Source organism: Malurus melanocephalus, unplaced genomic scaffold (genome assembly GCF_030028575.1).
Source record: "Malurus melanocephalus ecotype Western Australia unplaced genomic scaffold, MMel_1.1 scaffold_254, whole genome shotgun sequence".
Taxonomy (NCBI): Eukaryota; Metazoa; Chordata; class Aves; order Passeriformes; family Maluridae; genus Malurus; species Malurus melanocephalus.
The window spans coordinates 805,548-828,581 of NW_026623486.1; the positions used below are offsets into that span (position 1 = coordinate 805,548).

Sequence of the window (23,034 nt, forward strand, 5' to 3'; positions counted from 1 at the left end):
GCTGCCGTCAGAGCCCGGGCGGGGCGAGGCCGTGCGCGATGGGGGCCCGCGGGCCGTGCCGGCCGCTGGGCCCGCTGCTGGCCCTGGCCTTGGCCTTGGCCCTTCTGGCCCTGGCGGGGCCCGCCCGCGCCCTGCAGAATGTGACCGCTCAGCTCTTCGGGCCCGAGGCACGCGGGACCCTGGCGGCCTTCGGCGACTTCAACTCGGACAAGCAGACGGACCTGTTCGTGCTGCGAGGCGGTGAGTGCGCGGCCGGGGCCAGGGCCGGCGGCGGGCCCGGGGTTCTGGGGGTACAGCCGGTGGGAGGGGGCTCCTCGGCCCCTCGCAGCGCAGCCGGGCCCGCGGACAGCCCCGGTGCCGCCGCCCCTCTGCCCCGACAGCCCCGAGGGGAGGCACCGGCAGCGCTGTGACAGCGGCTCTGGGGCTGCGGGACGGAGCTCCCGGTGCGAGCTGCCCAGCGAGGAGCTGGAGATGGGCTCGCTGATCCTTAGGATCCCTATGGATCTGTGTGTTACTGGCTGCTCGCTCTCTCCCCGAGCGCGGCCTGAGTGCCTGGGACTGTGGTGCCGAGGGCCGGCGCAGTGAGCACAACATTGTTTGCACGATGACACCGACACTTGCTTTACTCGCCAAGTATTTCCTGTGTGGAATACGATGTGTTCAATTTACACTAGAATAAGGGTTCATATAGGGCKTGTTTTTCTTTAAGGTTGCATTTATCATTGTGAGATAAGTTAGAGACTTCATCCTACAACTTAAATGGTCACAAATTGGTTTTTTTTTGCTCTTGCTTTCATAATATTCTGGGAAACAGAGATGGGAGGAAGCTAAATTGCACATTATCCTACCTTGAACATCATGTTAGAGTGTCAGGGTAGAGAAATTTSTTACACACAGCTGTCATCTGCCACAAGTTTCTCCTTAGGCTTTAGATTTGGGGAAACCTCAAATCAGATCTTCTTTTCAGTGGTCAGTGTTATTTGCAGACCTTGATCTTGGATTATTTTACTTTCTTGAAGTTGCATGTTAAGATAATGAATTTATTCTCAGATTCGCCTTTATTATTCCTTCAATCTCAGAAATGTTTTTCTGAGTAGCTTTGGTAAAGCATGAGTGACTTTCCYATCTAGTTGAGCTATTGAATTGCATGGTTCCCTGGAAATGCTCCACTGGCTCATCTACTGAAAGAACAGTTAGATTTAAAATGAATGTCCATGATAAGAGACTTAATTTTTACTTTCTTTTCTTCCAGATGAGTGCATATAAAMATGTGAATAGTTATAAGTTTCAGAAATGAGATTCATGATCTTTCTGTCTTCACAATCAGCTCAAAATAACCTAGTTCAAAACATTATTTTTCACARCTTTAGTCTTGACAAAAAGTAACTTCAGAATACCCTCAAAACAAAAGGAAATAGAACAGTTCTAAATAGTGAAGTTTTAAGTAGTAGAATAAATGGCACCCAATTTCAAACTGTGATGAAATGAGGTTGGAAATGACACTATACTTTGAGAAAGAGTGGTCTGTACAGCAGCCCAGTACTAATAATCTTGACCCTTGATAAGAAAATGGGGATGATGTCTTGACCCTTTTGCTGGATATATGTTATTGTTCTGATCTTGCATTACATCACTTGAAAGAGAGTAATGTGACATATGCTCAGATGCATAAAAGGAAATCAGGTTGTGCTCATATCTGTGTAAGAAGCAGTAAACTCGCTGCATGTAAGGGATAATCTAGATCCAATTGGTTCTTGCAAGACCAATTCAAAAGTACCTGTGGACTCTGTGATTAGTCACTTTTTGAAACTGAAAATATACAAATAAAAGGAATAGTGCATACACTTGCCTATTTTGTGAGTCTGTGCATGTAACAGGTAAGTGGGGAAGCTCATGCTSGTTGCTTGTTCAATCTGTCACCTGATCATGTTTCATGCCTCTGTTGCTAGAACAGGGCAGTGAGTGATCATTCCTCTGTTCACCTGCTGCATTTCATTAAGGAATATTGGAAACTTCTGTGGTGTTTATCTCTTATATTTGTGTATGTGTGTGATATGTATCTGGTACATACCACACAGATACTCAGCCTGAAGACCTCTAATATACATAATAGTTGTTTGCATGGAAGCTATTCCTGTGTTTTCACACCCTCCAATGCACTTTTTTCTTYCTTACTGTCATCTCATCTCAAAAAGAATACAGAACTGCAGACAGCATTTAGGATTGATGTAGTGGCAGAGTAATTTTGTTTCCTGTTCATGTAATAGTTTTTCATAGTTAGTTTGTTTTGACTGATGCTTGATGAGCACTGAGCTGAAATTTTATATATCTATCTTTAATGACCAAAAGATCTCATTTCTCAGTGTTGCAACTAACTTGGAGCCTGGTATGTGTAAATACGCATTTGCTTCTTTATCCTCATCATTGCTTTACCRAATAGACAATAAAAAGGCAGGTGAGAATCTGTGGTGTGAAGTRGCAATTCCAAGTTGCAGCAGTCAGTCCCAGGTGTGTTCCCCAAAGCTGAGGCAGCCAGCAGGCTCCTGCCCCTGGCCACGTGCCAAGCCTTTCCCTCATCCATGAAATTGTGCTGCAGCTGGGGCAGCATTCACCTGCCAGGTGGGACTGTGCTGATCTCCCCTGGCCTCCCTGAAAGGGCTCCTTTTCATTTACTCATTTGSTGGTCTATTCCCTTTCTCTTAAATAGGTTTGTGGCAGGTGTCTTTTGTTTCATAGCAAGGAKCCTTGTATTCTGCTACTTCACAGCTGTGAACTTTGCCACAGAATGATGCTCTTAAAACGTACYGTGGTAGCTTAAGTTTGGGGCCTTAGGATTATTTTTTTCTATAGGTAATGGGTTTGTGCTACAGGTGGATTTATTGGAGAATGAAGAACAGAAAGAAAAAATGCAATTGTTTCACTGTGAGCTATTATTTTACTTGCAGAAGTAAGTGCATGTTTCTTGTGGTTTACTGACTGAAATTTTTATTTCATTATTGAGGTTAAAATTCTTCTTTTTCTTCCCTCAGTTTCAGTTATTTCTGCAACATAAAATAATGGCTTATATTTAGATTGTCCTGAAATAATGAAATGAATGATGCTTGTATCATTGCCTCTAAATGAGGAAATGCTGCTAGGAACCAAGTAACTTCTGAGTTTCCTTTATAGTGCTTTTGGCAGYTGACATGGGAAAGCAGTATCAGGTYCTGTATGTSAGAGATAATATTAAAAGAATTAATTTGAGTTAACTTTTAAGCTCTAATTARTTTTGTGGAACTGGTGCCTACTACTTTTCCATGTGTAATATTTCTTAACTCTTTACAGAAATTTTTATTTTGGGTGATGTGATAAAAATAAAAGAAAGTTTTAACACCAAACCCCCAAAGGAGATTCTTGATACTAACAGTCCTTTGAGATGTAACTGGCTTTACTTTGTGTTGAAGAAGTGCTCTTTTAGCTTCCTTTTGAATGAGGAGGAAGTAGTGGTATGGGACGTCTTTCAAAGTTTTTGCTGGTGTGGGGAATGGTTATTTGTAGCWCAGCTGTTTAAATGTTGGGTTTGTTTATAAGGCATTTCTAGTCTTCCTCTGTTGCTCATGGTCTCCCTTACTTTGGCAGGAAATGAGTTGGTTATCTTTTTGGCTGACCAGAAGGAGCCCTACTTTAAACCCCGTGTTAAGCTACCGATGAAGTGAGTATGGATATTCARTACTGAACCAGTGCAAGGCTGTTTTCATTCAAAGTGCTTCTCTTCTCTCATTGGGAACATGACCCAAATTGTGCTGGTGTTACCTGGTTGACTTGTTGTTCAGCTTGCCCTTAGAACTCTAGTTCTTTGATCAGTTTCCTGTTTAATTTCTTGATACATTTTTTTTAATTGTTTTGTTTTGATTTTGTTGACAGAATTTGTTGAGAYGAGTTTTGTCATTCATGTTGTTAATTAATAAGTGTGACTTCCCACCCCTTATGAAATGTCTTTGGTTTGTGTATTGTCCTCAAATTAGTATTTAAAATACCCATATATTGAAATACTTTTGCAGTTGATTTGGCTCTTCAGGATTTTATTTCCTAGTGAAGCAAACTATCATTTGATATCATACATAGGTCTTTGTCGTGGGTAGATTTAGTCTCAATCCCAAGACATGTTTTCAGAGAAATTTGTGCGATTGCTGTAGTTACTAATGGAATCCAGCCAATATCATTTGGTTTAGAAAAGATATGAAGAATGATGTTCTGGTATTTCTGTGTAGAGATCTGTTCCTTTCTGAAGTTTACACGTGGCCTTTAAAAAAATCTTCAATTTTTAGTAAATGTAAACCAATCTGTTTATGAGCATATATATGTCTAGATTCAATATCCTATAATACTGTTATGGTTTTTGCTTATGAATAATACTTACCAATAGTATTATATTTATGAAAAGTTAAATTGCTTTTATAGCTCAGCTTCATCTTCTSTATTCTACATGTTTCTGTTTTTCCTTGTTTCCTTCTGTCTTTGAAGGAACTAATTTGTTTAATGCATTAGAAATGATCTGTGTTTAATCCTTAACAATGATGCGTGTTTGTGTGTGTAAAGCAGAGCCTGAGTAGATAACCAAATAAAAAAAGATAGAAAGAACAAACAAAYGTAGGGAGGAGTGGTAAGACCTGCCAGAGGATAGGAGGAAATGGCACTGTCTTTAAAAAAAAAATCTACCTGTGCCTTACTCCTGGTGTTTAAACAGCTCCTGTTGCTTTATATTCTTGCTCTTAGATTGCAGCCAAAAGATCCTGCCCAATGAAACATTTTGGAGGACTGGTTCTACAACAAATACAAGGATTTAATAAAGTGTAAATAGCATTAACAAACAGGATATGGCTGAAGAATGCCTGATAGCTGAAGTTTAGAGTTAATATGTCATATTCTGTAGGCAAAGACAGCCTGTCAAGTGCCTGATTTCAAGATACTTTTGCRATAAAGACTTCATCATAAGCAAGGTTGATGAAGGGTAATATTGTATTGGACCAACTAATAAGAAAGAATTGGGCAAGCCTTTGGCCACACAAGTGCTTTTTTCATGGACACCTTTTTACAATTATTTGCATGTGGGGGCTTTTGTTTTCAATTGCAGATCTCTCGGTGTCACCATAACCAGTGTAGTTCCTGGAGATTATGATGGAGATTCCCAAATGGATGTCCTCCTCACTACCCAGGCACCAAGTCATGGCAAAGATGAACTTTCAGTGGTTATTTTCTGGGGACACAATCAAACATTAGGTGAGTTGCTGAGACTGCTTATTAATAAGATTGTTAGACTTCTTAATAATTCAAAGTAATGTCAGGAAGTTACAACTCATTTTTACAGTGTAGTGATTGTTTTTACAACTAAAATAGGGATTGGCAGCTATTCAGCTTCACACCCATGTATTATCTTGCTGTTAAACTGTTCAATAATTATTGAAAGAGAACAATGCTAAAATGCTTGCACTATATTATACAACAGAGGTAAGTGAACATTATTCTAATTTGGCAATAACYTATTTCTGAAGAGCTGCTTCTCATGGCTTCCCATCACGCATGTCAGCTTCACAAAGATTATCTCAAAAGATTTATCTTCARTTTAAAATGCATAGAGAACTTTGTGTGGAGGACTTGGGTTAAGTTATGCTATCTTGTTTCTGAAAAAAACAAATGTTGGGGGAAGTGCAAATGACCATATGGGGCCTGGAAGAGCATTCAGAGGTTAAAAATTCGGGCTGTGGTTGGTATGTAGTGAGCCTACTGGGAAGGTATGGGGTGCCTCCTTGGGTAATAGAAGTGTGACAAACAGGTCAATAGGAGGGGACTGTTGTATGAAATGTAGAAATTATGAAGAGAAACATTATGGAGAGAGGAGAGAAATGGGAATAATCTAGCAAAGTGTATGGATTATAAGTGAAAGTGAAGTCTAAGGTGATAAMCTGATTGGAATTTAGTCCTTAGTTCCCATTTAGAAAGTCTACCTTTAATGCTTATTTTAAATACTCAGTGTATGTAATTAAGATTGTTTTTCACAGTGACAAACATTAAACAGGAGTCTAATATATGATGTGAAATTTTAGCCTGTCTTCATCCCAGCTGTTTCAGATTTCCTGTATCTGTGTGATTGCAGTCATACACAGAAAAAGATTTTACTAAGATCTAATTAGTTTTAGAACTAATAACTAGAATAATAACTGATAACTTAGAATAATTTGTTGAGGAGTTTAGTGGAGAGGAAAAAAATCTTTCAGTATCTTAACTGTAATTCACCTTTCCTGCAAAATTTCAGGAAGACATTTAGTAGATTATATTAAATGATACCTTTTTTTTCTCATAAAACTGATGGTTTTAAATGAATAGAAGAATTATGTCTTAGTTGAAAATGCAAATGTCAATATATTGGTAACTGAATCAAGTTAATGTTTTCTGTTTTCAGATCTTAACCATAAAACTATGTTAAATAAGACTTTTCATGATGAGCCTCTAGTAATGGAGTAAGTATGACCTACTTTTTTAGGAAACCACATTTATAATGGTGACTAAGAGCAACTTAAATATATTTTAATACTAGAATTTGAAACACATGCTCTTTATCTTTTAAGAACAGGGTGGTCTGTGTAATGTCAACTGATCTAACAAAAGATGATGAACGAAAATAGTTATCTTTACAAGTCTTGTATGTTATATTATCTTGGCAATAGTAACTACATGATCTTTTAATTTCTTTAATTTCAGTACTCGGAGTTATTCAGAAAAAAAAGCCATTCATTTTTCAGTGAATTTTGTAAAAGAAAAACCTTGCTGGCTTACCAGAACGAGCAAATATCCCTTTCACAATGTGCTTGCCTCTGTGTGAAATGCCGAACAAAAGTGGGGTGGAATTAGATCTAGAAAGCCAAAGCCCAGGCAGAGTGTGAAATACTGGGCCTTTACTGCTACCAGCAACTGAGACACGAGCCAGAATTCAGAGTGGACTCCCAGCTGAGAGTTCTTCATGGCTTGCTGGGAATACGCTAACCAAGTACAGATTAGTCTAAGAGCAGGTGGTTTGAACTCCTGTAGTGACTGAGGTGGTGCTGGCACTGTTTTCCATTTTCAGCTTTAATGGAGACCTGATTCCTGATGTGTTTGGTGTCACAAGTGATTCGAGTAAGCCACAGATCCTGATCGGCGGGTAAGCTGGGGGCTCGAGGGGCAGCATGGCTTTGGGAACTTGGGCATTGTGCATCTACTTCCCTTTAAAGTGTAAGATTCCTGTTTGACTCAGCTGTGCAAATGGGAATCTTCTTTCTTTCCATGTATCTTCAAATATGCAGTGACATTCTGTATCTGACCTTTAAAGTGTTATTTTATAGGGGAAGTAGACATTCTGTGAGAGCTGAGAAAACCTGATATTTGACATCAGAAATAGTAAAACTGTTTCTTGGAACAATTAGTTCCGAGAGATTATAGTCTCATTTGTTTAGTACACTTTTGATATTTAGTATTATAAGCTGTGTTCTAGAACTTGTGCTGTACMAAAGCTGCTTTCAGTCTAATAGGTGAAGTGACAAGTTGATGATGCGAGAATTACTGTATCAGAATACTGAAACAGGTCTTAAAATTAAAGGGATGGCAAAAGAATATGCAAAAAATATGCGAGTGTTTGAGGTTAATAAAGCTTTCTTTTATCGGGAAGTTTTTTTTTGTGATGAGAAGGTTGTATACCATAGGAAATCAAAAGCACAGGAAGTGCAGGAGGTAAGATCATTAAGCTATATATACATTAAGAAAAATACAGGGAAGAGATGCATGAAATGACATGAAGCAGAGGTGACTAAGTAGCAGCACAATTGTGCATGCCAATGATGTTCTGTGTTTCACAGCCTTTGTGTTACGGAGTGCCTCAGGCCACTCTTGGGCAGATAGAATTGTACTGAAGTCTTGTGAGATGAGGTTGCAGCACAGGGGACTAAGTTTCATTATTGAAATTTCTGCCAGGCCTGAAATGTCTAGAATGGGAGCAGTTATCAAATAGTGGAATAAAAATAAAGGCATACTTAAATGTTTAACATTTAGGGATTATTTTGAAGTGTTTTCGATATGCATGATGAAATCAAAGTGTAACAAAAGATTGTATCTRCTGGCTCAGAAGAACCAGTCTGTACCAAAAACTATAGAGTAGCAATGTCTTTAATTTTGGGCAGGATGCCAAAGAACTTTAAGTCTGTCATTTGAAAATAAAAAAAACCCTATACCTGTTGTTCTAACTAGCTCTTTTCCTTTCCTAGGGTAAATAGCATTTAAATGTGTCAGTGGAAACTATGCCCTTCTTGGCAATGTGGTTTTGTTCATTAATCCCAACTTGAATTTTATCACCATATTTGTACTGGTGGCACATGGAACAAATTTCAGATTCACAGGAATATTTCTGAACACTTTGCAATGAGTATATATAAAATAAATTGTATGAGCTTTTGAAGATACGGAAAAGTGGGARAGATTTGTTTTATTTTGTTGAAATTCTTTCAGGAGCATCAAGATACAAATAARGTTACTCATCATAGCTCAAAATAAGACAGAGTGCTATAGGTAACAGCATAAGCCATGTCTTGTTCATGGAAAACAGCTTTGTCATCAGCTTGGAAAAGCAYTTTTCTATTTTAATCTAAAATGTTTTAAGATTTATTCTAGAGCTGTATGATTAATTTCATTGGCAATCTTCAAGACAATGCATAGAAAAATCTAGAGAAAGTRTTTAATTATTTCTTTAAGATTAAGTGATATATTTTAATATTTCTAAGACTTCGTGATGATCTCTGGGGAGTAATCAGAATATTATTTCTTTTTTTTTTCATAAAATTAGTCATGGAAGATGTGGACTTCAGTAATATGTATGTAATGGCACTGGAATAAATGAAGTAATTCCAGACTAGTAGTAGTAATTTTTGTGTCTGCTGTTGTATAGCACACATTGACATTTTCCTGAGTGTTTTGGCTGAGGGTTCTGAAAGTCACATACCCAATGATTCATCCGCTGTGACTTTTGAAAGATTTGTTGCACTTCAAATCACTGCTAATAAGGAGGTTTGGTGGAAGTTCAGCCATTTTTAGAACAGAAACCAGCAGGGCATGTATATTTATAAATAAATAAATAAAAGTATCACCTGCTTGGGAAATTACATAATTAGGTAGTAGTCCATCATAACGGGAGACTTTAATTCATGTGCTGATTTTTTAAGTGATTTGAAATAAAGTGTATTTACATGCAGCAGGCATGAGCTSCTCTATCAGCATGTACTCCCTTCTGCTCATGTTTATTAATCAGAAAGTAGATTCCAGAAGTACTTCCAGAAGTAAAGATGCTTGAGAAACTGGGACCAACAGGGATCAGTGTCTTAGGATTTGTAGTACAGTCGTAGCCTTGGTACTAACTATAACTTTGCTGGTAGTGATACTTTTCTGTGGAAAAAAAAAAAAAAGTTGCTTTAACAAGTTAATAAAATGGAACTGAAGCCCCTGTGCTATGAATCATCCTTCACAGAAGCTTTCAAGCAATTACTTGAGTTACTTAGTGTATGGTAAGCTAAGTAGTAATTTTATCTTWGCATTAGGACAGCATGCTTTCTGGCCAATTTTATTTAAAGTTTCACAGTTCTTTTAAGCTACATTACCTTGATTAACAGTTCCTACACATTGATAAAATGTATTGCCTTTTATTCTTGTCTGTAGGAACTTGTCATGGCATCCTGCATTGGAAACTCAAAGTAAAATGTATATACCACACTCTCATGCCTTCATAGATTTAAATAATGACTTCACTGCTGGTAAGTCACCAAAATGTTAGATACTATCCTAAAATAATTATCACTGAGTATACAATGTAATGTGTTTCAACTTCCTTCACTAATTGTATGATTTGCTACTTCTGATTTGGGTTTTTAAATGACTTAATATCTACAATTTGAAAATTCTGGGTTTTAAGAAACAACTTTCAAAATAAATATCCTAATAGCATTTTCTACTTCTTGCTGATAATCGTAACTAATGCTTGTTCTGAATGATGTTGTGTTCTCCATTAAAATGTTGTTTTCTRCTTTTCACAATGCTGTACTCAAGTATTCAGATGGCAAATGCATCAGGGCTGCAGTTTCTTCATCTTCAGTCTGAAAATAGTTTGATAGTTTGATTCAACAGAAGGTTTCTAAGACTGAACTTAATTTTTTTTTAATGATTTCATTATGACTTCATCCTGTTTTGTTGTAGTTCTAGCACTGACAGAATTAACTGTATTCTTCCTTTGTTTGGGGTATTTTGTCAAYGTTAATTCAGTTACCAGGATGAATATGTTTAACAGTTACATACCTGGCTCATAGTTGCAAACACATTTAAATATTAAATGCTGAACTTAATTTCTTCACACACTAAATTGATTCTGCAGTACTTTATCTTCTGCTAGATGTGCAATGTGCATCAATTCATATATGGTAATTTTTGGAAAGAGAGCTTCTCGTTTTCCTGTTTAGTTGCATAGGAATGAGTCCATAAATTTAATTAAGATGCTTATAAATGTTGGGGATTAASTTAATTGCTTTAGCATGCAGTCAAACAATATTCGGTTCTGTCATATTGCTGTGTGAAGCTGTCAAATGGAAATTCCAACTGGAAAATTAAATATATGGTTGCTTACCATAATCAGTGTCATGTAATAAACAGCTCTAACACACTTAGCTCTAGAAGCCTTTTGGAATTTTGTTCTAGTGGCATAAGCAGCATAGATGAGTATTCCAGGTTGTATTTTAAGTTGAGTACATTGAAATCTAAACTCAAAGATGAATAGAGGTATGAAATTAAAGTTTCTCACATTGATCAGTCACTGATCAATTATTTGAGAGCTGCCAGACTAAAAAATGTTCCTAGCTTTCTGGTTAATGCCACTGAGATGTGGAAGCTCCTCCATTAAATAGAAATGAAAGTCAGGATCTTTGTGTGGGTAGTGCTGGGAGCTTTTATAGATTCATATCTATTTTTATATCTTGAGATGTGAGTAGAAGCTCCTGTGAAGCTCTTCCCATAAAGATCCTGACTTTTACTTGCTTGTAGCAGTAAGGCTGTGGCACCTCAGGCTGAGGTACTACGTTACAGTGTTATGTATAGTGCTGTGGGAAGTGTTATGTTACAGGAACCTGGGGAAMATTGTAAGGAAAATAATTCTTTCTGACAAGAAAACTGGAGAARACGTTAAGGTATTATTATTGTTTAAAGTAATGTTTTGCTTCTAAGATGGGAATGGTAATTTTTTTTACTGTCCCTATGAAGATGGGACTAACTGRGAATAAGACATATGTTGCTGAAAAMTAGTATCAGTATATCTGATATTTCATGACTGATGTGTTTTTCCAAGAGTGCTTYCTGCCAAAATGAAAAGTCACCAATCATCTGGTCCTGCCTGCACATTTATGGCAGTTCCCTGACACCAGCTCTAGTCACTACTTGGAACTGGTGCTGCTGAGGAACACAGTTCATTTTCAGTGGAGTTATTAAGTTGATCCAGCTCACCATGCAGGATTGTCAGAGCCAATGTGAGCACAGGGAAAAGGTTGACTCCTCTTTTAGTAGCAGCAGTTGTAGCCTGCCTTTAACTAAGCGTGAAATTGTACCTTGAGTCTCACTGTGCCTCTTCCAAAAAATACCTGTGCAGTGTTCTCACCATGTCTGCTCTAATTTGTGTGAGTGTASAGAGCTGGGCAAGTGACTCATAAGTAGTCATCCAGGTAGTCAGGTGATAGAAATTAAGGGGAAAAAGGGCAAAACAACAAAACCTGTAAGTGTTTGTGCAGTAGTGGTGGGACTGTGATGGTAAATGTGCTCAGGCAGGCAGGCAGAGGCACTGCTGGGTTACCAGTGTGCCCACAAGCTGGGTGTTTTCCATGGAGCCTGGTGCTGCTTGGCTCACCGAGAGCTGGGGAGGAGGAGAGGCTCCTGTGACTCAGTGTTCACCCACACAGCCATTCTGGAGTTGGAACAAAGCCTCATTAAGAACAGGGCCTGGTGCACATTAGAATTGTATTAATTTAAAGGGAGGCATTGACAAGATGCAGGAGAATATCTGCCTGCTGAAATCATGTGGTCCAAAACACTTGATAATCGTGGTATTTAATGCTACTSTGGGACTTTTGGGCTGAAAAATTCAAGCTGTTTACTCACAGGCAATGCTACTATTCATGAACATATAGTTGCAGCTAAAATGGATGCAGTGATTTTTGTTTACAAATAAATTACTAGGGCATGCCATTTTACTTGGTGGGTTTTTTGCAGTTTTTTCGAAGGTTTTTCTAATATTCTGCACTGTTTGGGGGTCTTTGTATTCTGTAACAGATGCAGCCAATTTGATGATTTTTAGCTGGGCTATTTTTGGCAACWCTATCATTATAAACAGCTTAGGAGATTTAAAGTGTGCTTGACATAAAAAAAAAAAATCCTTTCTGGGCTGGGAAGCTTTTTGCTAGTTTATTGCCTATCCCCCTTTCAACCTGCTGATATTAAACACTCAGAACGGAGCTTTTAATTGCCACGCTTCTCCTGCTCTGGGTGAAATGAAGTTGAATTGTTATGATTTCATTATAGGAGAACTTGCTCATAAAGATGTGTTTAATCCCTAACAGTGCTTCATGAAAGGCTAACAGTGTAAGGATTTTATAATCCAAAAATCCTCTAACCACAACAAAGATAATACTAATCTTTCTTGGTGAGAGATAAACTGGGCTGTTTCAGAGGGTAATGCTGCTGCTGTTTTTAAAGAAAGCATCCTCAAGGAGAAGTCTCAGCTCCCTATAATTATTAATTCAGTAAGTAATTCTGAGTTCAGGAATTTCATTAAAACCATGCAAAAATTCGCAGTATAAAACCTTTACCAAAGGGTCTGTAYGTGCTTTATGGATAAKCTAAATACAAAATTTTCAAGTGCCTTCTGCAAGCATATTAAGCATGTGTTGCTCCAGGGAGGAGTATCTGGTTCACAGAGTGGCTGATCTGGGAAGGAATGTCTGGAAATGGTCTGGCCAAGTAGCCTCCATCACTGTCACTACATGCACTGAGATGGGCTGCAGGATCACGAGCAAATGTGGTGGCCATTGTTAAAATAGGGACTGGGTGTCCAGTAATTCATACTCACACTTGTCATTAGTTCTTTTTAACAGCTGGCTTAGGAAAATGATCTTGAATATCATAATAAGAGGCTTGTGTGAACAGGTACTAACATCGGGTGTATTCTGTAAAGCAGACAGTCCCAGTGAGCATTTCCAGAGCAGGATCCTCAAGTAAGAGGCCTGTCTTAAAAATGTCACAGTTGAAACTTTTAGGATAGTGATTATTTTGTTCTGTCTTTTTTTTTTTTTTTTTTTTCCTAATTAACCAATTTCATTGCTTTCATTGTCATCATCCTAAAATGTCAGATGTTCACTTAGGGCTAATGCTGTCTTTCTAAGCCAAAAATATAGTTTCTAATTACATGGAGGGAAAAAAAACAGGATTATTAAACCATAAATTTGTTCACATTCAAAATCGTAGGTCTTCTACCAAGAAATCAGGCCCTACAAGTACTTTTAAAGTACTCAAATGCATGAAACAAGCTGCCTTGGACTGTGAATCACACTGTAACTTCATACTGTACATGTGTCAATGTATCCTTGAATACTATGAAGAATAGCTKATGTATTAAATACTCTGTGTGTCGCTTGGTTATGTGATTCCACGGTTTGGAAATGCTGGTTTTACAACTGATCTTCTTTTGAACATTAGTACGTGTTGTGTATAACGGGATATATTTCTGGAGCTGTTTATATAAAATGAAGCAAAAATCATAAATTTGGTTTTGGGAAAACTAAAGTGGAAAAATCATTAGTCAGAAACAGCTTGCTGTAAGCTAATTGCTAGTCTCCTTACTGATTTCTGGTGGTTAATTTTCTTATGTTGTTTTGCTTTGGGAATTTAGAAACCTAATGTACCAGAACGTTCACAATGTGTTTTCTTTTYGATTCCCACTTCTTAGTTTAAATGTGTAAATGTAGATATTTTTCTTCTTGAAAACCAATCACTCAAATCACAGGTGATATTTCTGTTGTAGTCATTTAAACCTGGATTCTGAAAATACTGTAATGCTTGATGTGAGATTCTCTGGTCATATTTTCAGTGAATTTCCTCTTCATGGAAGCTGGCAGCATCCCTGCGGTTCATATTGCCAGCAAAGCCTATTTTCTTCAGTAGAACTGCATTTATTCGATATTAAAATAACTGGCAAACAAAGTATTTAATGGCATTTTAAGATTTGGGTGGGGTGTGGGGGTTGTGTGTATATATTTGMAGTCAAATTGTCCTCTCTGGTTTTGCCTCCTCCCTTGCATTCCTCCCAGAGCAAATGTTCAGTCAAGCCATGTCACTGTGTCATTCATTGAACAGTTTCATTTTAAAAAATTTCCTAACTGTTTTAGCTCTGATAACAAACCTTATCTCTGAGTTCACAGCAAATAAGGGAGGCAAGAAAGGTATCATAACATAGGCACGATATATATTTCAGAGGACTTTGGTCTGTAAAGTTYTGTTTGTTTATCATTACTTCTACTGTTTACATGTTTGTTATCTCAAATTAAAAACACTCTGGATGATTTGATCTCCTGTCACCCCAATTCCTGCACTTGTTCCTTCACAGTGTTCAATACCACAGAAAGCTCCTGCTCATRAAATCAAACCAGAGTTGGAATTCGCTGCATCTCCTGATGCTGCTGGGACTGGGCTGCTTTTGCCAATGGCTTCTCTTAGTCATGGCTTTCCTTACAAAGAGAATCGAAGGGTGGGTGGAGATCTTTGGCTTTRACTTCTTTTTCCTAATCTTCCTGAAAGAGCCCAGAATCTCCACTGTCTGCTTAGCAGTTTTAAATTGCCATTATGAAGTGTCTCAAAAGCTATTCCTTTTGCAATTTTTAATTATATATTGATATCATTATATACACCAGGGAGTTATCATATTATCTCTTTATGGGAATCAATAACTTAATACATGTGAGAAGTAAATTGATGCTGCCCCAAATAGCATTTTGTTGAGAAAACATGACTGTGAAAATGGGTTCTGAAAGCACTCTTGAGAGTTGTCATTTTCTGTTCCTTGAAACAATGTTGTTGCCCTTATTCAGAGAACAGAGYACTTTCTGTCTGAAAGCTTATGTTTGAAGTGCTAAAAACCAAAAGRACAGTCCCACCTGTTCTGTGTATTCAGAAGCATAAATCTAAAGCATAAATCTAATTTTATAAATCTAAATTTTATAAAGTAAAATTCTCCAGTTAAGCAAAATATTTTAAATTAAAGTATATTAATTCCTTCTGTAGTAATTTTTAATAATGAAAGGGACTTTAGTTCTAGTTATGTTGTTTATCATTGTTTATCACTTGTTTTACTAAACAGTTCCAGGAAATACTTAATAAATTGTGAAAGACCCATTAGAACAGAATAAATTTACAATCTCTTCTAATAAGCATATTTCTTAAAAATTTACCCACACGAATTAGCTTGTTTGGAACATAGGAAGTCCTTTTGTATCACTGRAGATTGTCAGAGAAGGAAGTTACTGTTTCATGTAACTAACACCAAAATTTCATTGCAAGTGGACTGCAAGCTCCTTATCCTTGGTACTTGTACTCTTGTCTGTGTTGTAAAAGCTAAAACACACAGCCAAGCAGTAGATTATTCCATTTGCTCTGGGACAGTACTGATGCCAGCTTGACACATCTGAACACCGCATGTAGAGGGTTTCTCTACCTGAATGAAAATCTTACGAACAGAGGCATGAAATGTTTAAGATTTTGGTTTCTGTTTCCATGTAGTAAAGAAATACAAYTGACTATATCTAACATTTTTGTATAAAAGTAAGTTTGTGTATACTAGAAATATTCTGCAGCTAAAGCTGTGTCATTATAACTAAAAAAATTGTAAATGGTGTTTTAAATTTTGATTTTAAATACTTTTTTTCCCTACCAGTGTTCAGTCTGAAATGTAATTAGAGGAAAGTTACCTCTTACTTTGCCTTGGGTTTTATGGCATTTGATGGTTTTGATAYAGTTGTTACATTACTGCTCTGTCACCATGCTGCAAAGCAGAGATGTTTAATTCAGCACATTGTTTACCTATAGATACAAGCTGGCACATTTGTCTCCAAAAGTAAGTTTTGGTTAGAGAATATGCACAGACAAACCTGTACGTCCACATTAATGCCAACACTTTTAGGCATGTTTAGAGTGCACACATGTGTTCTGATTGGGTACTGCCTTGTACGTGGTGATCGTGTTTATAATAAAGGCACTTTACCCCCCTCCTTTTATTAACTTAAACTTCTGAAGTAAATGTGAAATCAAGCAGTAACTTCATGTTGCTCGTACCCTCGTGGCTTCTTAAGACAGTCAGATACTGAGGGTTTTTATTCTGAAATAAAGCCCTCTGACATTAAACAGAAAGGTCAAATCAGTCATTAGTGAAATGAATGCTCCATCTAAAAATAGTACCATTTTTTATAACACTCAAAAGTGACAGAAAATAACAAGGATAATCAGAAGAGAACCTGGACCATGTTCTGTAAAGTTATGTTTTATTGCAATTTCTAGTTCTACTAAGTGATATTAATGGAAGTAGGGTGAGTTTGATGGTATCTGTTTAATTTATTGTTTTGATTAAAAGTTTCATCAAAACTAGACAATTTGAAACAGGTTTCAGAAACATGTTCCAAGTCCCAGCCCATCTCCACAAGGGAGGTGCTCCTGCCCTTGCATCAGTTTGGATGCTTTTCTTGAGGCCCTGGGTTCTCAGAAGCTGATTATCTTTAGGGCAGGTCTCTGGTTTCTGAGCCCCATGGCACAAATGCTGTGCTCATGGTGCCTGAGATGGGCCAGTGTAGTTAGGTAAAGCTCCTTTAGTTTTATTGCATAAACATTGCCAGAGATGTAGCTTGCCCAGGAGGGGGTGTGCTGTGTTCAAATTACCATTTTAGGTTTGTGGCTGTATCTGGAATACTTGGACATTGATACAGGATAGATCTAAAGGCATTAAATAAACTCAGTGCAGTCTGGCTGGTCAAGTTTTATGTAGCTTTCGGGGGAAATTTTTCAGTCTTCAGTGGGCCATATGTTGATACAATGTGAAAATTCCCTGATCCTATCGAATAAAGATGGATGGAGGTGCTGTGGTTCCTCTATAACAAGCTTTAGGTTACTGGAGCTTGGAATACAGTACTTGGAACAGCTTCCTTTTTACRGGCAGAAATATACATTCTAATAATCTCTTTCATTTTTTTGTAAGAATGACTGCTGAATTCAGTGTTTTTCCATRTATATTAACTATATGTAGCAGAGCTTGGATAGCTGCATCTTATCACTAAGCCAGTTAAATTAAATTATAGCCAAATTCGCTCACCAACTCACTTTTTAGGGAATATTGTGAGTAAAATGCTAATACGCAGTGGTTTTGTGTTACAGCATTATCAGATACTTTCTGTATTAAGTGTTTGGTATATATTTAGGTTGATTTTCAGTACTGTAGRTCTAAAATGCTGGGTAATCTCCATGCTTCCTTATCATATTCCCAGGCTGTTGAATTTTGTTGATGAATATTCCTATTACTTACGTTGTTTTTATGCTAATCACTGGCTGTTAAATCCAAAATAGGAAAGTGCATTTAAATGTGAACACACTTCKCTTTGCATTTGTTTAAGACCAAGGTTTCCTCTCAGGCAGTACTGTTTTTTTTTCCTTCTACCCATTCACTTAGGCTGTAGGTGCTGCATCTAGGGAAATCTGCCTGAATCTGACATTGAGATCTTCCCCCATCCCAACTATTGAGTACTTTCCATGTCTTTGCTACATCATGTCATGAATTAGGAATGCAAGAAATGCTCTGCAGGCTAAGTCTAGGGGTCCATCCAGCTCGCTCAATATTCTTTGTCTGGCAGCAGCAGGAMAGTGGCCAAGCTGAATTTTTAATTTTGATTTTTTCCTCTTCCTGTTTCATATTTCCATTTGTATKTCTACAGAAGCTACAATTACCATAGGGCAGTTAAAGGTATCCCCTTGCTTCTTGTTTTTAGCATCCTTTCATGTACTGCTGTCTAGTGAAACCATCACCTTTGTATTCTGTAAATACTTGCTTGTTGAGCTCCTGATTAGTTGATTTAATAAYCTCAGGTTGGAAATACCTCTTGCTGTGCCGTTGTTAAGTTCATAAGAATTTGAACAGCCTTCTATACTTTGTGCTTTTTAAACTTAGAGATCTTTATGGAATAGAATTTGTTTCTTACAGCTGAAATTGCAACCTGAACTGCTTTCCAAAAGCAGTGTGCATCATATCTTTAGACAAGTGACTTTTTCTGTTCGTATGTAATATGATAGGCACTCCTTGTAGGAAAAAGAGGTTGAGTTTTCTTGATATAGCCACAAGCAAAACAGCAGTGTTGCAGYTTTCAGCATGGTTAGTGTATTGTAATATTAAAAGTATGGAAAAGAACTATGTATATGTCTTTGCTGTGTAACCCCAGTACTGGTCATACAGACATTAATGCATTTGTTGGCTCCATCTGTTCTCCTGCAGCTCTTATATATTTAAGARTTTAGTAATAGACACAGAGAACAGTAGCAGTGAGGTGGGAGGTATCTGTCATGGGCACCATTCCTTTGGAAAGGAGATGCTTACAAGGATTCTTTGCTATGCCTGTTAGATATTTATAAATTGCACAGATTCTTACTTGTTTCCTCTCCAAGATGCTCTTAGAGTCAAAAACTTACATAATCAAACCAGAAGAATGCTAAAGTAAGRTAGGTTGAAAGTAACATTAGGGAATTAACTGGTCTAAGAACATGCTCCAGACAGRACTTGATTTTTCTTACACATTTCTTACAAACTTGGGAGAAAACACTTGTAATTCTGAGCTACACGCATTTCTGAATAGTTATTTGGGGTGTCTAAATTGCATTACCTTTTTATACTGCTGTTTCAAAGAAATGCTCTTGTTTTGGTTGGTTTGAAATCTCTGACTTTCTTGATCAAATGGRAAACTACTTGTAAATATTAACGATTTGATTTGATTTCAGTGCAAGAGGGTTTAATCCCAGAATCATGCGTGAGCATTTCAAACATGTAGCTTCTAAGAAGACTTAAGGATAAAAAGGAGGACAATTGGCAATAAGGTGCCAGTGGAATTGGTTCAGAGGGCTCTAGAACTAGAGGTGGTGTTGCTGTACCTGTATTAAGTTGTCCTGTGGGAAATCACAGCTTGTTTCTTTAATGTAGGAGCAGCCTGGCACCAGCTCCTCTACACTATTTTTAGAAGATTATCTGCTCTCTTTGCCTGCCTTTGCATTTTGCCAGTGCAGTGTGATATTACAGCAGCCTTGGAACTGCTCTGCTGTGTTGGTTCCATTTGTTCTGTGTAATGTTGTGTGCYTGGATTCAGGAAAAAGGAGACGGAGGAGTACATGGAGAGGAGCAGAGTGCACAAGTAATTTACTGACTTTAGAGAAGCTGGTTTGAGGGGGAGAGTTCAGTGCAAAACAGGAACATTGCTGAATCCAATTGTCTTTGAGCTGCTGGAGAGAGGCAGTGCAGGGCCCTGCACCCGGCAGGAACAACCCCAGCACCAGCACAGGCTGGRGGGGACCTGCTGGAGCAGCTCTGAGGAGAAGGGCCTGGGGGTCCTGGTGGACAATAAACTGTCCATGAGCCAGCAGTGTGTCCTTGAGACCAGGAGGGACAATGGGGGGCTGGGGGGCTTTAGGAGCATTGGAGCAGCTCAGGGGGGTGATCCTGCCCCTGTRCTCTGCYCTGGGGAGGATCACCCGRGGTGCTGTGCCCAGTTCTGKGATCCTGAGGACAGGAGYGACAYRGAGCTCCTGGAGTGGGGCCAGCASAGGGTGACAAAGATGATGGAGGGACTGGAGCATCTCTCTGATGAGGACTGAGGGAGCTGGGCATGTCCAGCCTCAAGCCTTGAGAGCTGAATTTCTAGCATGGTGACACCTGGTGAGTTATGTGTGGTGTTGGCAGCTGTGCCATTTTGTCTCATTCTGGGATGGAGTCCCAAAATCTGTATAAACATAGCATAGCCAGTGGGAATGCTGAGTTACTGYTCCCCAGGCTCTCCCCTTGCACACAGCACTGAGCAGAGAGGTTTGACTSAGCAGTGAAGGAAGCTCTGCAGTGTGTGAAGTGGAGTCAGAGAGGTGTGGGGAAGGGTTACGGTGTGGGCACTGTGGGTGAGGCTCATCCAGCCTGCTCCAGCTGGGGGTCAGTGCTCACCCTTTGCTGGGTCTGTCGATAGAACTCCTCAAGAGCCTGTTTGTGGTGTGACCTGTATGCAGCAGAGTGCAGAGCTCATTGCAAATTTCAGTGCCAAGTACTTCAAGGACAGTAATAATCATTTAAACCTCCAGAATATTTTTCTAAGATAGAATGGCACTTTGGCCTGTAGGAAAATGAGTTAGGGCTTCTRTTATTCCATGTTTCTCTTTTYCCYCCCTGCATRYATTGGATTTTTAAATATTTTTGTGRTTTSTAKCTGATAGTAMTCAACAGTGTTGCACAAGTKTCTTTCAAGATGCAAAGTTAACATTTCAAAGTATATGTAAGTTTTCTAACTTACATTTATGCTGTCTTCGGAGTATTTTTGTTACTTTTGTCCTTCAAGAGGTCCTTAAGGATCGCTGTAATTCATTCCAATGAAGTCCACTATCATGGTTCTCATATGTATCCTGTAAAGAAAGTGGCCGTTTCAAATATTCAGAGGAATAAAATTATATGGTAGAGCCTTTAAGCTGAGGGGGTAGAGAAATCTATAAGCAAAAATCTGTGTTGAATTTTGTGCGGATGTGGGGTTTTCATTTGGGTTTTGCTTGTTAGATGTGGGGAGGTTTGGAGTTTTGTGGTTGGTTTATTGCTGGATTTTTTTCCCCTGGAAGACAGTATTCCTTATTGTGCCATTTGAAATTCCCTGTACAGCCATCTACCTGCTTTTTCAGTAAAACACCTCAGGGTAAAGCATTAATATTCTCTTCTCTTTTTTTTTTCTTCTCTCTGTAAAGTAACCATTGTGTTCTAGCTCAAAGAATGGCAGTTGAAATTGTGGGGTGGGGGTGAGACAAAGAAAGAGAAAACAAGTATTTGAATCTAAAAATTGGTTTTCTTAAATCTGAATTTCTTGAGATCGGACTTATTTTTTAAAAAATTTCTTTATTCCTCAACCTCCACTTTTGATTTTTTTTTTAGTAAAAGTTTTTTCTTTGCATTTTTCTAATTTGGGGACTTTTCTAAAGGTGATAAATGAGCTCCTCTTTAGGCTTTGCCAGATAAATCCTTTGAAGCTCTATTTTGCRCAGTTTTGATGTTTGAGAGAATTTTAGTGTCTAGGAAGCCAGAAATATTTCTCCATCTACTTTTCTCCTCCTGTCAACAGTGTATGTGTGGCTTAATTCAAACATATCCCAAATAAAAGGGTAGTTGATATGTATTGATATTTATTTATACAGAAGAGTACAAGACATGAAAATAGTTTTGAGGTGTGTGTTTTTAGTCTTTCTCACTTAATAGAYATACTTCTAAACATCACTAGAATTTAATATATTTATAACTTCTAAAATATAGGTATTTTTAAAATTATATATATTTACCAAGTGATCAAATATTTATGTGTGCAGTCTGCTGTTAAGTATTTTATTTCTCTTACATTTTCCTTGCAGATTTGTTCCTTACCACATCACCAAATTCCAAAACCATTCAGTTTGAGACGTGGGTAAATAAGGTAAGAGAGAAAAAAACAACCATTCTTTTGAAATACAGATAAGTTACAAATGCCAAAGAGTCATCTTCTGACATTTACRGTGATTTATAGATAAAAGACTGATCAGTTTGGTTTTATTCGTGCTGTCTGAAAGAATATTTTTTCAAGTGAGCTTGGTTAGATACATGACTCCAGGTCTTGGGTAAGATTTTCTGGGACAGAAGTTCCAGATGTCACTTCTGACTGTTACAATACATGTGTAAGTTATATTTGAGGAAATTCCAAGTCCTGTGTTAAATAAATATCATAAATGAAATTCAGGGTTGAGGAGTTCAATGGATTTGAGGAGTTGAGGAGATCAATGTTTGAGGGTTGAAGAGTTCAGGGTTGAGGAGTTCAGTGGGTTTGAGGAGTTGAGATCAATTTGAGGAGTTGAGAACTATTTGAGGAGTTGAGAACAATGGATTAATATTTATTTATTTATTTGTTTGTTTGTTTGTTGAGGCTCTGCATTTGTATTGCCTAACCTGGCCAGGGGCTCCTTTGTACCTTGTTATCCAAAAGGACTATAGCGATAAAGTTTGCTTTTTTATGGTGATAGAAAGTACTGGAAGTGTTTCTYAGTAGCTAAGGAATGAGTTTTTGAGGGTTTACCTGAAAATATATCCATCATCTCACAGTGAGTCACTGTAGAACAGAGTGTTGTCTGAGATAAAGTGTCTGTCTTCAGCCAGGCACGAATAATGAAAGCAGTGAGTCCTGAACCCTGTATTTACAGCTTTAGGTAGACTTGCAAAATCATTGACTATTGAGTGTTAGTAAGTACACAAGGTGTTTGTCCTATCTCCTCTCAGTGGGKTTTTTTTTAAATTTTCTTRCAAGTTTTGGACTCACATTTTGAATGTTATCCTGCATTATATATTTTGTATGGATAAATTTGCTTATCTTTAGAAACAAAGAATTCTGTTCTTTGGAATCAAATCAACCCAGTAAAACAGATCATACATATAAAATGCATGTGCATGTGTATTAAACTAAAAATATCTTAATTGATCCATTAAAAGCTATTAAATTGCTCTTTGTAGGACAAAGTAATTCCCTTCATTGATGCACTRTCAAATGGTTTTTAAATATTTGCCTACACAAGATATGCTTTTGGGCCAACTAAGAGCAGGGTTTCTTCTATTCTACTGCATGGAAATGCATCCATTTTAAACTTTCTCATCAGAATGATTATAAATTATAT

General features: G+C 37.8%; 2 protein-coding genes across 4 annotated transcripts in view; one reads left to right on the forward strand and one right to left on the reverse strand.

The window, feature by feature from the left end:
* PHKB (phosphorylase kinase regulatory subunit beta) overlaps positions 1-23,034 on the reverse strand; it is a 198,366-nt gene that overhangs the window by 65,598 nt on the left and 109,734 nt on the right. The gene's annotated exons all lie outside the window — the stretch shown is intronic.
* The window catches only part of ITFG1 (integrin alpha FG-GAP repeat containing 1), a 70,414-nt gene continuing 47,405 nt past the window's right edge, over positions 26-23,034 (forward strand). Inside the window, exons 1-7 of the mRNA XM_057375671.1 lie at positions 26-240; positions 3,619-3,691; positions 5,114-5,259; positions 6,440-6,497; positions 7,103-7,177; positions 9,715-9,809; positions 21,748-21,809. Of these exons, the coding sequence (XP_057231654.1) occupies positions 39-240; positions 3,619-3,691; positions 5,114-5,259; positions 6,440-6,497; positions 7,103-7,177; positions 9,715-9,809; positions 21,748-21,809 (711 nt within the window). The 5' untranslated portion in view covers positions 26-38. The remainder of the gene's footprint in view (positions 241-3,618; positions 3,692-5,113; positions 5,260-6,439; positions 6,498-7,102; positions 7,178-9,714; positions 9,810-21,747; positions 21,810-23,034) is intronic.